Source organism: Pan paniscus, chromosome 3 (genome assembly GCF_029289425.2).
Source record: "Pan paniscus chromosome 3, NHGRI_mPanPan1-v2.0_pri, whole genome shotgun sequence".
In the NCBI taxonomy this organism is placed as follows: domain Eukaryota; kingdom Metazoa; phylum Chordata; class Mammalia; order Primates; family Hominidae; genus Pan; species Pan paniscus.
The window spans coordinates 52109550-52124002 of NC_073252.2; the positions used below are offsets into that span (position 1 = coordinate 52109550).

At 36.5% G+C, this 14453-nt stretch overlaps 1 protein-coding gene across 3 annotated transcripts in view; it reads right to left on the bottom strand.

Moving 5' to 3' along the window:
- Positions 1–420: 420 nt before the first annotated feature.
- The window catches only part of MRPL1 (mitochondrial ribosomal protein L1), a 93162-nt gene continuing 79129 nt past the window's right edge, over positions 421–14453 (bottom strand). For all 3 annotated transcript variants that reach the window (XM_003832281.6, XM_008957674.3, XM_055111375.2), the window contains exons 8-9: positions 3333–3414; positions 421–722 (exon numbers count right to left, since the gene is read on the bottom strand). In XM_003832281.6, the coding sequence (XP_003832329.1) occupies positions 604–722; positions 3333–3414 (201 nt within the window). In that variant the 3' untranslated portion in view covers positions 421–603. The remainder of the gene's footprint in view (positions 723–3332; positions 3415–14453) is intronic.

Here is a 14453-nt window from a genome sequence, read left to right on the forward strand (position 1 = left end):
TAGACTGCAAAGCATCATAAAAATACGTGGTATTATTACAAATGTATATATTACATATATAATTATATAATAATATATATTACATATACATATTATATATAATTACAAACTGATTCCTAAAAAGAGATTACCCAACATATGTTTTAGTGACTTAGTAATTTTCTATATTCATGCTATCACAAATAGTATTCAGAATTCTTTAGAATGCTTATTTTCCTTTTTTTTTTTTAAAGAAAATAGCTATATTTGTGATGTAGCTCATGATTCTGCCATTTTCTGCTTTATGGGAACTGAGGATGTTACTATTCCCTCAGATGATTATGACTCCCAAGGGAAAGTTATTAAGCCAGAAACTGTTGCTATAATTACCAGTATGTAGACTCTGGATTCTAAAAAAGAAAATGTCACAGGGTCTAAAAGGCAGGTTCAGACAAAGAGAAAATTTTATTTTCTTATTCTTGAAATGACTGTACGATTTTTCAATGTTAAAGTTCACTTTCAAGTATGATCAATAACAAGACATCAAATGTAAAAATTATGCAGTTTTATCATTTTCTCCATTGCTTCTTAAACCACTGAAAGTAATTTCACAATTCACCACATTTAGGCATCTTCTTTTTCACTTTCTTCATTTTTTACTTCTTTAGGCAACAATGGATCAATCTTCAGTAATAAACCTTCACTTGTTGAACTACGAAGGAAAGCACGTACCACAAAGGGACCTGGAAACAAAAATGAGAATCAACTTTGATTTTTATATCGCAATACCACCTCATGAGCAAATACAGTAGGTCCTCACTTAATATTGTCACTAGGTTCTTGGAAACTGCAACTTTAAGCAAAACAACGTATAAAGAAACCAATTGTACCATAGGCTAATTAATAAGAGTTAAGTTTCTCAGGCATATTTCTAGTCACAAAAATATCACCAAGCTTCTAAATAAAGAGCTCAAACACTTCTAATATTAACCATTGAAATAAATTTGAACTATAAATACATTTAAGATTAATAAAAGCAATAATTATTTACCCAACTGTGGGTGAATCAGAGTGATAGGAGTCATAGTGGTGGTGACTTAAATCAAAGACTAAGTGTTTGCAAAGTGAAAACTGTAAGAAGCGCCTTCTGCCACCGTGCAGTTCAAAAACAAACTAACAAATATGGTTGCCTCACTGAGTGCTTTCATACCATATCATTTATTGTCCTGCATTTGTATGATTATCATATACTTTGCCCATTTTTATTTTACAATAGTTTGTATTCATTAATTCATCTTCCAACTCCCTTATTCCAGTCCAGGGTTGTGGGAGGCCAAAGCCTATCCTGGCAGGTCAGAGCATAGGTGGGAATGATCTCCGGATAAGCAGCATCTCATTGCAGGGCACACGTACACAACCCACACACTAACTCACACCGGGATCATGCAGACATACCAATTAACCTAACATGCCACCTTTGGGATGCAGGAGGAAACCAAAGTACCCAGAGAACCCATGCAGACATGAGGAGAACATGCAAATTCCACACAGACAGTGGCTCTGGCCAGGAATCTATTTTTTTCTTATCAATGTTATAATAAAATAACATTGAACAAAAGGATGTTATTCAAGGACCTGCTGTACAAATATACAACAGGAAAACTTATAGAACTCATGTCATATTTTCAATGAAAAGTACTGTATTACTGAACTAATATTTTGAATTATAAGAAGGGGAAGATAGTTTCATTTCTAGAATAGAAGACAAACTAGTTGTACTCTAGAATATTAGAGATTTATCCTTCAAACTATACATACTCACTAATAATTCATTTCTCTCTTCCAGAAGATGATCACCTAGAATTTATTTTATTGCAAAGTCAACAGTGAAGGGAGCAGGTGGTGATATTTACATTGGATGGAAATGTTATAAATATTTATTTAAAACAGTCAGCACAGATGCTACCTTTGTGTTACCACACAGTTGGTAAAATTCCCTAAAAACTAAAATGCTTTTCATAAGAACAACGTTAAGTGGCTTCATTTAAAATAGCAAAAAGACAGCCGGACACCATGGCTCACACCTGTAATCCCAGTACTTTGGGAGGCCAAGGTAGGTGGATCACCTGAGGTCAGGAGTTCGAGACCAGCCTGGCCAACATGGTGAAACCCCACCGCTACTAAAAATACAAAAATTAGCTGGCATGGTGGCAGGTGCCTGTAATCCCAGCTACTTGGGAGGCTGAGACAGAAGAATTGCTTGAACCCGGGAGGCGGAGGTTGCAGTGAGCTGACATCAAACCACTGCACTCCAGCCTGGGTGACAGAGTGAGACTCTGTCTCAAAAACTAAAATAAAATGGCAAAAAGAGAATCACAACATTTAAACATGCTAAGGGGCTTCATATGAAATAGCAAAAAGAGAATAACAACATTTTGAGGATTTGCTGTCCATCATCTACTCCTACTATTGTCTCAAGAGGATCCTGTACTGAAATCAAAGTTATCTGTGGACTATAAGAATCCATACACATCCAATTACTTAGTAGTATGGCCATATTTAGGGCAAGAAAATTAACAAGGGTGGTATTTATTCACCAGTATGGTTAACTCCCAAAGAAGGTAAAAAATAGCTTAAGATTGTGTTTTAATTATAAACTTGGTTATAAAACTAAACCTGACAAATTCTTATCATGGTAAGCCTACAAATGAGTAGTCAATTGAGTATAATGGACCCTTGCTTGGCTTCAAGCAGCCACAAGTGAAATTTGTCTGAGGAAGGAATTTGAACAGCACACAACGCAATGATAAAGAAACTGGATGCCTGTGTTCTAGCCTACTACACAGCTTCCACATCTCAATTGAGTTGAGTGATTCTCTATGAGTCACCTCATTTATAAATGACTCTCATGACATAATAAAATGATCTTCTTTCTGTCCTGTAATAAATAAATAAGATTAAGAAAACTAATTGCTAGTGCCAATGACAAAGTGAATGATCTGGTTTCAAAATATCATTTTAGAAATAATTTTAGTCCCTAACATCATTATAAGTTTAAAGCAATCAGTTACAGTTTTCTTTCAAACTTTGCTACATTTATTATTAGTAATAATGTGGGAATCTACAAAGGTTTCAGGATGCATTCCTTATTAATGCTAGAGAAATCCTTTGGAGAATTAAATTTTATTTATTTAATCCCTGGAAATATAAAACTTGCATGTTAACTTGATTTTTTATTTAATATTTTACATTTTGCTATTATACTTGCATGTTAATTTGACTTTTTTCTTCATATTTTACATTTTAAAGTATCACAGGGTCATAGGGAAGTCTACCCTCAGCAAACCACTTACCCAAATTCAGCGGTCTGTGCCTACAAACTTCATTAATAACTGCTTGCAGATTGGCAGCTATCTGGTCACTTGACATATCCAACTGAAAGAAAATAATATACATTACATTAATGATGAGAAAGCAAGAAGATAATAAATTATTCTAGACTATTTTTCAAATAGTCAACCAATGCAAATTATCTAGTAAATGACCCTACTGTGAAAGGGGAAAACCTCTATAGCTCTTTGTTTCGAATGCCACATTTACATGTCTTCACATGTCAAGATTTAATAGATTTATAGAACATATTATAGCAAACTGAAGTTGAAGTTTTTCCACTTGAGAGTCCTTGACTTCCAAGTAATTTCCCTAAAGCATATCTTGGAGCAGAATACATCATTCCCTACACCCACCCCCCAAGAAAACAGTGACATTTTCTCATGAAGTTTGTTGATTTAAAGGAAACTAAGAAAATGTCTAGAAATTAATGTTTTCTTGAGTCCAAAATAAAACTGCTTGCTACATGCATTCAGACAATACATATCTCACACAGAGACAATTTCAGGATGTTGTGCTAACATTCTAATTTTTCAAACACTATGCAATAACAATTATCTTGTCATTTAGCAGTAAGTAAATATACAGTGAATGAGTTCTATTCATAAAACTCCTAAACCCAAATTACACCCTTGAAAAGTCTTTCTGTTTATTATTCAAATTCAATTACTCTTATTCTTCCTAAATATTCCAGTTAAAATCCGTTATATTACATTCAAATGTTTACAGGATTTTGCACTGTGCCAAATAAATCAATTTTTAAAAGTTCATGGCTGGGCACGGTGGCTCACGCCTGTAATCCCAGCACTTTGGGAGGCCAAGGCAGGCGAATCACCTGAGGTCAGGAGTTTGAGACCTGCCTGGCCAACACAGTGAAACCCTGTCTCTACTAAAAATACAAAAATTAGCCAAGTGTGGTGGCAGATGCCGGTAATCCCAGCTACTCGGGAGGCTGAAGCAGGAGAATCGCTTGGTCCCAGGAGGCGGAGGTTGCAGTGAGCTGAGATTGTGCCACTGCACTCCAGCCTGGGCGACAAGAGCGAAACTGTCTCAAAAAAAAAAAAAAAAAAAAAGAAGAAGAAGAAGATTCATATAAAATTATAGTAGCTTAACAGGCAAAATTTATACAGTACAACAGTTGAAGTTCAAACAAGATTTCTGTTTTCCAAAGACTCTGAGAGCACTGTGAGAAATGTGCCCCGCATAAGCATAAAGAGAATTCCTCCTTAAAAAATCCTTTTATCATCATCCAACAGCATTTATTCAACACCCACTTGGGCATGATGCAGTACCAAATCCTAAATGAGAAAGGTTGGACATTACTGCAGGAATTCTCACTTTATGCCAATCCTTAACTAGAAGTTCTGAGAGGAAAAAATATAAAAGCAATGCTTAGTTCACCTTATTAAGTCCATACACCGTACAGACTTTAATTTACATTGAAGCAAGTAGTTCACTGGCAAGGAAGGCACCTTACATATTTTATGTTGAAAAATAAAAAAGAAAAGGCTAAAGGCATCAGCATGTGTCCCTGCCTTCAATTCCCCTCTTAATTCTCTACTTTACCTCAAATTGTCCTTCTTTCTATTATCAACTGAAGTAACCATCACAGCTCTAATCAATTCTACACCCCCTGCTAAAGACCTATACCTACCTTAAATTTGGAAAAGAGATAAAGAAAAAGCAAGGTTTCCAACCTATCTTTTTAAACAGTTATAATCTATATTGGTATATTATATACATTAAACTTCTCAGATTTTTGTAACTATACTTTCTGCAGCTTTATATTGCCATTCCTCTAGCAAGCTAAAATGACAATATATGTTTCAGAAATATAAGACAATTATGTTCCCTGCAACTTTCATGATTAGGATGGTTTCAATGATTTTATCAATTTAAGTTTAAAAAAACCACAAAAATGTTTTAAAACACAGTTTATACTTTTATTCAAATTTTAGCATCTTTAATATATAGTACTGTGCCCTCTACTGAATTTTAAAATATATGTACAGCTATAATACTTTTTATTTTAGATATTGTACAAAGTTATGGAAATGTTACATATCTCATAGGCATTACTGTGATTATTTAATTGGCTAATGACAAGATAGACAGCTGTGTAGGCAAACAAAATGTATATGTGCATGAGTTTTATCAAAACTTGCAAACGAAATTCATTTGGGATGACAATGTTCTAGAGAGAACTCAGGAAAGCAAACTTGCAAGGTTTTCTGCCTACTTCTCAGTTAGTCTGCACTTCCAATAGTGCTTTCCCATGTAATAACATTTTGTGGTCTTAAGGAGGCAGGATGACTACTTTGAGGAGATAATATTATCCATTATATTACCAATAGCACATTATATGATTTGGTACAGCAAGGGAAAAACAAACAGGGACAGGGTTGATCTTGAAGGGGATATACGACTATGTTAAGCACCATATTTGTGCCTGTGCATATGTGTGTATTTGAATATATAACAGTCACAAAACTATATATGTTTAACTAAAGTGATTATCCACTGCAAGACAAAACAGTTATTCCTTATTCTGAAGCATACATGTTTTCAAACAAAAAGACCGCTTTACTGAATCTTACTGTCTGCTTAGCATCCCTTACTATGTCGGAAACCATTCCCTAAGCAGACTAGATGGGAAGACTTCTACAAAAGATGTCAGGGTAGTGGCTCAGTGGACCCAGGTGAACTTTATGTCTCTATCTCTGTTTTAACACTCAGATTTTCCTTTTGTGTAATTCCTAACCTTTTATTCAATAACTTTCTTATCATTATGAGAAAACTAAAAATCAGTGGTTCTTAACCTTTTTTTTTTTTTGTCCCATTGAGATGCACATGTCATAATTCATCTCAGGGCAAAATATAATCACAAGCATGTCCAAGCCAGTGATTCTTAAACATTTTTAGGTCACTGAGTCTTGCTACAGAAAAATGCACATAAAGAACTTAGTCTACACTACCAGGGTCTTCATAGATTCTCTGATTTAAAAGAAAGGGGATAAAAGAAGAAAGACTCCTGGGGAAAGTGTCTGAGTTAAAAAGGATCCCTGGACCACACTCTGAGAACCACTACTACAGAGGTTAGTCTGTCCAAATATTTTGGAGGACTAAGGATTGTTGTGGGAAGTCAGGGACCCTGAATGGAGGGGAGGGACTGGCTGGAGCCGTGGCAGAGGAACATAAATTGTGAATATTTCATTTTAATATGGACATATATCAGTTCCCAAAATTAATAGTTTTATAATTTCTTATACCTGTCTTTACTGCAATCTCTGAACATAAATTGTGAAGATTTCATGGACATTTATCAGTTCCCAAATAATACTCTTATAATTTCTTACGCCTGTCTTACTTTAATCTCTTAATCCTGTTATCTTCATAAGCTGAGGATGTATGTCACCTCAGGACCACTGTGATGACTGCATTAACTGTACAAATTGATTGTAAAACGTGTGCTTAAACAATATGAAATCAGTGCACTTTCAAAAAGAACAGAATAACAGCGATTTTAGGGAACAAGGGAAGACAGCCATAAGGTCTGACTGCCTGTGGGGTCGGGCAGAATAGAGCCATGTTTTTCTTCTTGCAGAGAGCCTATAAACGGACGTGCAAGTAGGAACAATATCGCTCAATTCTTTTAAATATTAAGACCCTAGGAAAAGAATTGCATTCCTGGGGGGAGGTCTATAAATGGCCGCTCTGGGAGTGTCTGTCTTATGCGGTTGAGATAAGGACTGAAATACACCCTGGTCTCCTGCAGTACCCTCAGTCTTATTAGGGTGGGGGAAAAAACCCCACCCTGGTGAATTTGAGGTCAGACCAGTTCTCTGCTCTCGAAACCTGTTTTATGTTGTTTAAGATGTTTATCAAGACAATAAGTGCACAGCTGAACATGGACCCTTATCGGGAGTTTTTGATTTTCCCCTTTGCCTTGTTATCTTTGCTTTGCCCTTTGCCTTGTGATCTTTATTGGCCTCAGAAGCACGTGATCTTTGTTCTCCTTTTTGCCCTTTGAAGCAGTGATCTTTGTGACCTACTCCCTGTTTGTACACCCCCTCCCCTTTTGAAGTCCTCAATAAAAACCTGCTGGTTTTGTGGCTCAGGTGGGCATCACGGTCCTAGCGATATGTGATATCACCCCCAGAGGCCCAGCTGTAAAATTCCTCTCTTTATACTCTTTATTTCTCAGCTGGCCGACACTTATGGAAAATAGAAAGAACTTACGATGAAATATTGGGGGCAGGTTCCCCCAATAAAGGATTACAGTGTGAATAAAGGATTTTTACAATCTTAACAGAAGACGGAACTTAAAAAAAAAAAAGCAAAGTACACATACATGATTTCTAAAGTGGCAGCTTCTATTACTATAACTGTTCTGATAGTCTCTAGATGACTAATCACCTTTGACTGAAAACTGAAGAGAGGACTGCTGCTTTGGATAAGCACTTGTTAGACCAGTTGTCCTCCAAAATCTCTTCCAAATGTAATATTCTAAGACTATATAAAGTGTGGCCTGGCAGACAGCTTTTGAAGATGAGCCAAAACTCTTAATTTCCATGACTCCTAACAGTCTAAACCAAGAAAAGAAAGGTTATCTGTATGTCTCCTACATAACATAAAGTAGTAGTAGTAGTAGTAGTAATAATAATAATAATAATAATGATGATAATAATAATTGATGGTGCAGCTCTGTTTATTGGGTACTTACTTTGGGCCAAACTCTGAGTGTTCACATAGATATTCTTACTCATTTCTCCCAAGAACCCTATGAGGTAGGTGCTATTATTATCCTTTATTTACACTTATAAACTGAGACTCAGAAAACTCTGTAATTTATTCATGAGCACACACATGGTAAGGAGTGGCCAAGTAGCTACGTGTCTGAGCACTTAAGGCGGACAAACCCCACTTCCACCACCTTACTAGCTTATGACTCTGGACACAGCTATTACAAGTTCATGATCTTTATATAAGGAAAATGAAGTATCAGTTGTCTGAGAAACACAACTGAGCGTGTTGTATACTAAGGGGAGAAAAAGGGAAACTAAGTGAAACACTAAAAGAATATACATTTAAGATGGAAAAATAAGAATTTTTCTCTCTGCCTAATGAATCCTTTAGTGCCTTCCTAATTTTTAGATGTTAATACCATACAACTTAGCAACATTTACTTAACCCTCACTCTGTCAAGCAACACATGGAACCAGGAACAGGAAGATGAATAAGATACAAACCTCGCCCTTGAGATTACAATCTAGACACTAAAACACAACATAAGAAATACCACTTTATATGAACAAAGTGCTACAAGGGCACAGAGGAAGAAGTAATTGACACGGAAGGCTTTACTCATCACGAAAAAAGGTAGTATCTAAGCTGAGCCTTAAAGGATGGAGAATTTTGAAGGACAAAGAGGATCTTCTAGGCAGAGGGACCAGCATAAGGTAATGTGAGACAAAGGTGGATCAGGAGAGCCCACAGACCCTTTGAAGGAAGTGGATTGCTCCAACAGGCCCCAGAGACAGCTGAAAAACTGTGCTGCTATCCATGGCTGTGAGACCTGAAGACAGTTCACATCATAGTACTCTGTGCAGACATGCCCCAGTACCAGCCTGGAGCCTGGTAACTGCTGGGTGGCCAGATCCAGAAGAGAAATAACAATCACTACAGTTTGGCTCTCAGGAATCCCCATCCCTAGGGGAAGGAGGGGAGCACTACATCACTGGAACACCTGGTGGGACAAAAGAATCTGAACAGCAGCCCTTGAGCCTCAGAACTTCCCTCTGACGTAGTCTGCCCAAATAAGAAACCAGAAAAACAATTGTGATAATATAACAAAACCAAAGTTCTTAAACATCCCCCTAAAAGATCACACTAGCTTATCAGCAATGGATCGCAATGGATCCAAACCAAGAAGAAATCCCTGAATTGCCAGGAAAAGAATTCAGAAGGTCGATTATTAAGCTAATCAAGGAGGCACCAGAGAAAGGTGAAGTCCAACTTAATGAAATAAAAAATGTGATACAAGATATGAAGGGAAAAATGTTCAGTGAACTAGACAGCATAAATAAAAAATAATCACAACTTCCAGAAATGAAGGACACACTTAAAAGAAATGCAAAATGCACTGTAAAGTCTCAGCAATAGAATCGAACAAGCAGAATAAAGAATTTCAGAGCTTGAAGACAAGATTTTTGAATTAACTCAATCTACAAAGAGAAAGAAAAGATCAAAATAAATAAATAAACAAAGCCTCCAAAAAGTTGGGATTATGTTAAATGACCAAAACTAAGAATAATTGGTGTTCCTGAGGAAGAAAAGAAATCTAAAAGTTTGAAAAACATATTTGAGGGAATAATCAAGGAAAACTTCCCAGCGTGGCTAGAGATCTAAATACATAGCAGCTCAAAGAACACCTGGGAAATTTATCACAAAAAGATCATTGCCTAGACACGTAGTCATCAGGTTATCCAAAGCCAAGATGAAGGAAAGGATCTTAAAAGCTGCCAGGAAAAGCACCACGTAACCTAAAAAGGAAAACCCATCAGATTAACAGCAGATTTCTCCACAGAAATCCTACAAGCTAGAAGGGATTAGGGCTCCATCTTCAGCCTCCTTAAAAAAAAAAAATTATTGGCCAATAATTTTGCATCCAGTGAAACTAAGCTTCATAAATGAAGGAAATACACAATCTTTTTCAGCAAACAAATGCTGAGAGAATTTGCCACTACCAAACCAGCACTACAAGAACTGCTAAAAGGAGCTCTAAATCTTGAAACAAATCCTTGAAATACACACCAAAATGAACCTCCTTAAAACATAAATCTCACAGGACCTATAAAACAAGGACATAATAAATTTTAAAAAAGGGTATCAGGCAACAAATAACGCAATGAATAGAATAGTACCTCACATCTCAATACTAATGTTGAATGTAAGTGGCCTAAATGCTCTACTTAAAAGATACAGAATAGCAGAATGGATAAGAATTAACCAACCAAGTATCTGCTGTCTTCAAGAGACTCACCTAACACATAAGGACTCAAATCAATTTAAGGTAAAGAGGTGGGAAAAAATTAATCCATACAAATGGACACCAAAAGTGAGCAGGAGTAGCTATTCTTATATCAGACAAAACAAACTTTAAAGCAACAGCAGTTAAAAAAGACAAAGACATTATATTTTGACATTATATAAAGACAAAAGAACTTGTCCAACAGGAAAATATCACAATCCTAAATATATATGCATTAACGCTGGAGCTCCCAAATTTATAAAACAACTACTACTAGACCTAAGAAATGAGATAGACAGCAACACAATAATAGTGGCAGATTTCAAAACTCCACTGACAGCACTAGACAGGCCATCAAGACAGAAAGTCAACAAAGAAACAATGGATTTAAAATATACCCTAGATCAAATGAGCTTAACAGATATTTACACAACATTCTACCCAACAACTGCAGAATATACATTCCATTCATCAGCACATGGAACAGTCTCCAAGATAGATCATAGGATAGGCCATAAAACAAGTCTCAATAAATTTAAGAAAACTGAAATTATATCAAGTACTCTCTCAGACCACAGTGGAATAAAAGTAGAAATCAACTCCAAAAGGAGCCCTCAAAACCGTAGAAATTAAACAGCCTGCTCCTGAATGATGATAGGGTTAACAATAAAATCAAGATGGAAATTAAAAAATTCTTTGAACTGAATGATAATAGTGACACAACCTATCAAAATCTTTGGGATTCAGTAAACGGAGTGCTAAGAGGAAAGTTCATAGCCTTCAATGCCACATCAAAAAATCTGAAAGAGCAAAAACAGACAATCTAAAGTTACACCTCAAAGAACTAGAGAAACAAGAATAAACCAAACCCAAACCCAGCAGAAGAAAAGAAATAACCAAGATCAGAGCAGAACTAAATGCAATGGAAACAAACAAACAAAAAACAATACAAAAGATAAATGAAACAAATGGATGGTTCTTTGAAAAGATAAATAAAATCGATAGATGATTACCAAGATTAATGAAGAAAAAGAGAAAATCCAAATAGGCTCAATTAGAAATGAAACAGGAGATATTAAAACTGATACCACAGAAATACAAAAGATCATTAAAGGCTACTCTGATACTTTTACGCACATAGAAAACCTAGAAGAGACGGATAAATTCCTGGAAATAGACAACCCTCCTAGATTAAACCAGGAAGAAATAGAAACTCTGAACAGACCAATAATAAGCAGTGAGGTTGAAATGGTTAAAAACAACAACAAAACTGCCAACAAAAAATTCCAGGACCAGATGAATTCACAGCTGAATTATATCAAACATTCAAAGAAGAACTGGTACTGATCCTACTGACACTATTCCACAAGATAGAGAAATAGGGACTCTTCCCTAAATTGTTCTATGAAGCCAATATCACCCTAATACCAAAACCAGGAAAGAACATAACAAAAAAAGAAAACTACAGATCAATATCTCTGACGAATATAGATGCAAAAATCCTCTTTTTTTTTTTTTTTGAGGCAGAGTTTTGCTCTTTTTACCAAGGCTGGAGTGCAATTGCGTGATCCTGGATCATGGCAACCTCTGCCTCCCGGGTTCAAGTGATTCTCCTGCCTCAACCTCCCAAGTAGCTGGGATTACAGGCATGTGCCACCATGCCCAGCTAATTTTGTATTTTTAGTAGACACGTGGTTTCACTATGGTGGCCAGGGTGGTCTTGAACTCCTGACATCAGGTGATCCACCCACCTCGGTCTCCCAAAGTGCTAGGATTACAGGCACCGCTAGGATTGAGCCACCGCGCCCAGCCTACAGATGCAAAAATCCTTAACAAAATACTAGCTGATCAAATCCAACAGTATATCAAAAAGATAATCCACTATGACCTGGCGTTCATATCAGGATGGAGGCATAGTTTAACATACGCAAGTTAATAAATGTGATACACCACATAAACAGAATTAAAAACAAAAATCACATGATCATTTCAATAGATGCAGAAAAAAGCATTTAACATAAGTCAGCATCCCTTAATGATTGAAACCCTCAGCAAAATCAGCATAGATGGGACACACCTTAATGTAATAAAAGCCACGATGACAAACCCACAGCCAGCAAAATACTGAATGGGGAAAAGTTGAAAACTTGAACCCTGAGAACTGGAACAAGACAAGGAGGATGCCCACTCTCACCACTTCTATTTGACATTGTACTGGAAGTCCTAGCCAGAGCAATTAGACAAGAGAAAGAAAAAAAGGGCATCCAAATCAACAAAGAGGAAGTCAAATTGTCACTGTTTGCTGATGATATGATCATATACCTAGAAAACTCTAAAGACTCCTTCAAAAAGCTCCTATAACTGATAAATGAATTCAGCAAAGTTTCAAGATACAAAATTAATGTAAACAAATCAGTAGGTCTGCTATACACCAACAGCAACCAAGCTGAGAATCAAGTCAAGAACTCAACCCTCTTTACAATAGCTCCAAAAAATAAAATAAAATACTTAGGAGTATACCTAACCAAAGAGGTAAAAGACCTCTACAAGGAAAACTACAAAACACTGCTGAAAGAAATCATAGACAACACCCACAAGTGGAAACATATCCCATGCTCATGGATGGGCAGAATCAATATTGTGAAAATGACCATACTGTCAAAAGCAATATACAAATTAAGTGCAACTCCTATCAAAATACCGACATCATTCTTCACAGAACTAGAAAAAAAAATCCTAAAATTTATATGGAACCAGAATGAGCCCACATAGCCAAAGCAAGACTAAGCAAAAAGAACAAATCTGGAGGCATCATATTACCTGACTTCAAACTATACTATAAGGCCATAGTCACCAAAACAGCATGGTACTGGTATAAAAATAGGCACATAGACCAATGGAACAGAATAGAGAACCCAGAAATAAAACCAAATACTTACAGCCAATTCATCTTTGACAAAGCAAACAAAAACATAAAGTGGAGAAAGGACACCCTATTCAACAAATAGTGCTGGGATAACTGGCAAGCCACATGTAGAAGAATAAAACTGGATCCTCATCTCTCACCTTATACAAAAATCAACTCAAGATGGATCAAGGACTTAAAATCTAAGACCTGAAACTATAAAAATTCTAGAAGATAACATCGGAAAAACCCTTTTAGACATTGGCTTAGGCAATGACTTCATGTCCAAAAAACCCAAAAGCAAATGCAACAAAAACAAAGATAAATAGATGGAACTTCATTAAACTAAAAAGCTTCTGCACAGCAAAAGAAACAATCAGCAGAGTAAACAGACAACCCAAAGAGTGGGAGAAAATCTTTGCAATCTATACATCAGACAAAGGACTAATATCCAGAATCTAGAAGAAACTCAAAGAAATCGGGAAGAAAAAAAACAAACAATCCCATCAAAAAGAAGGCTAAGGACATGGAGAGACAATTCTCAAAAGAAGACACACAAACCCCAACAAACATGAAAAATGCTCAACATCACTAATGATCAGGGAAATGCACATCAAAACCACAATGCGATACCACCTTACCCCTGCAAGAACAGCAACCTGGATGGAATTGGGGACCATTTTTCTAAGTGAAGTAACTCAGGAATGGAAAACCAAACATCGTATGTTCTCATTCGTAAGAGGGAGCTAAGCTATAGGATGCAAAGGCATAAGAATGATATAGTGGACTTTGGGGAATCAGGGGAAAGGGTGGGAGGGGAGTGAGGGATAAAAGACTACACTTTGGGTACAGTGTACACTGCTCGGGTGATGAGTGTACCAAAATCTCAGAAATCACCACTAAAGAACTTACTCCTATAACCAAACACCACCTGTTCCCCCAAAACTGATTGAAATAAAAAAATAAAAGGTGGATCAGGGGACCATGAGGTAGCTCATTGTATCTAGGTCCAGGGTTACGAACTCAAATGCCTACAGTGGCCAAAGTAGGAAACATGTACAAGTGAGGAGGACTGGGTTTAGGTGCATATGCTTATACCATGTGTGTGATACAGGTTGTGCTGAGGTGGAGAGCAACCACTAGGGGTGG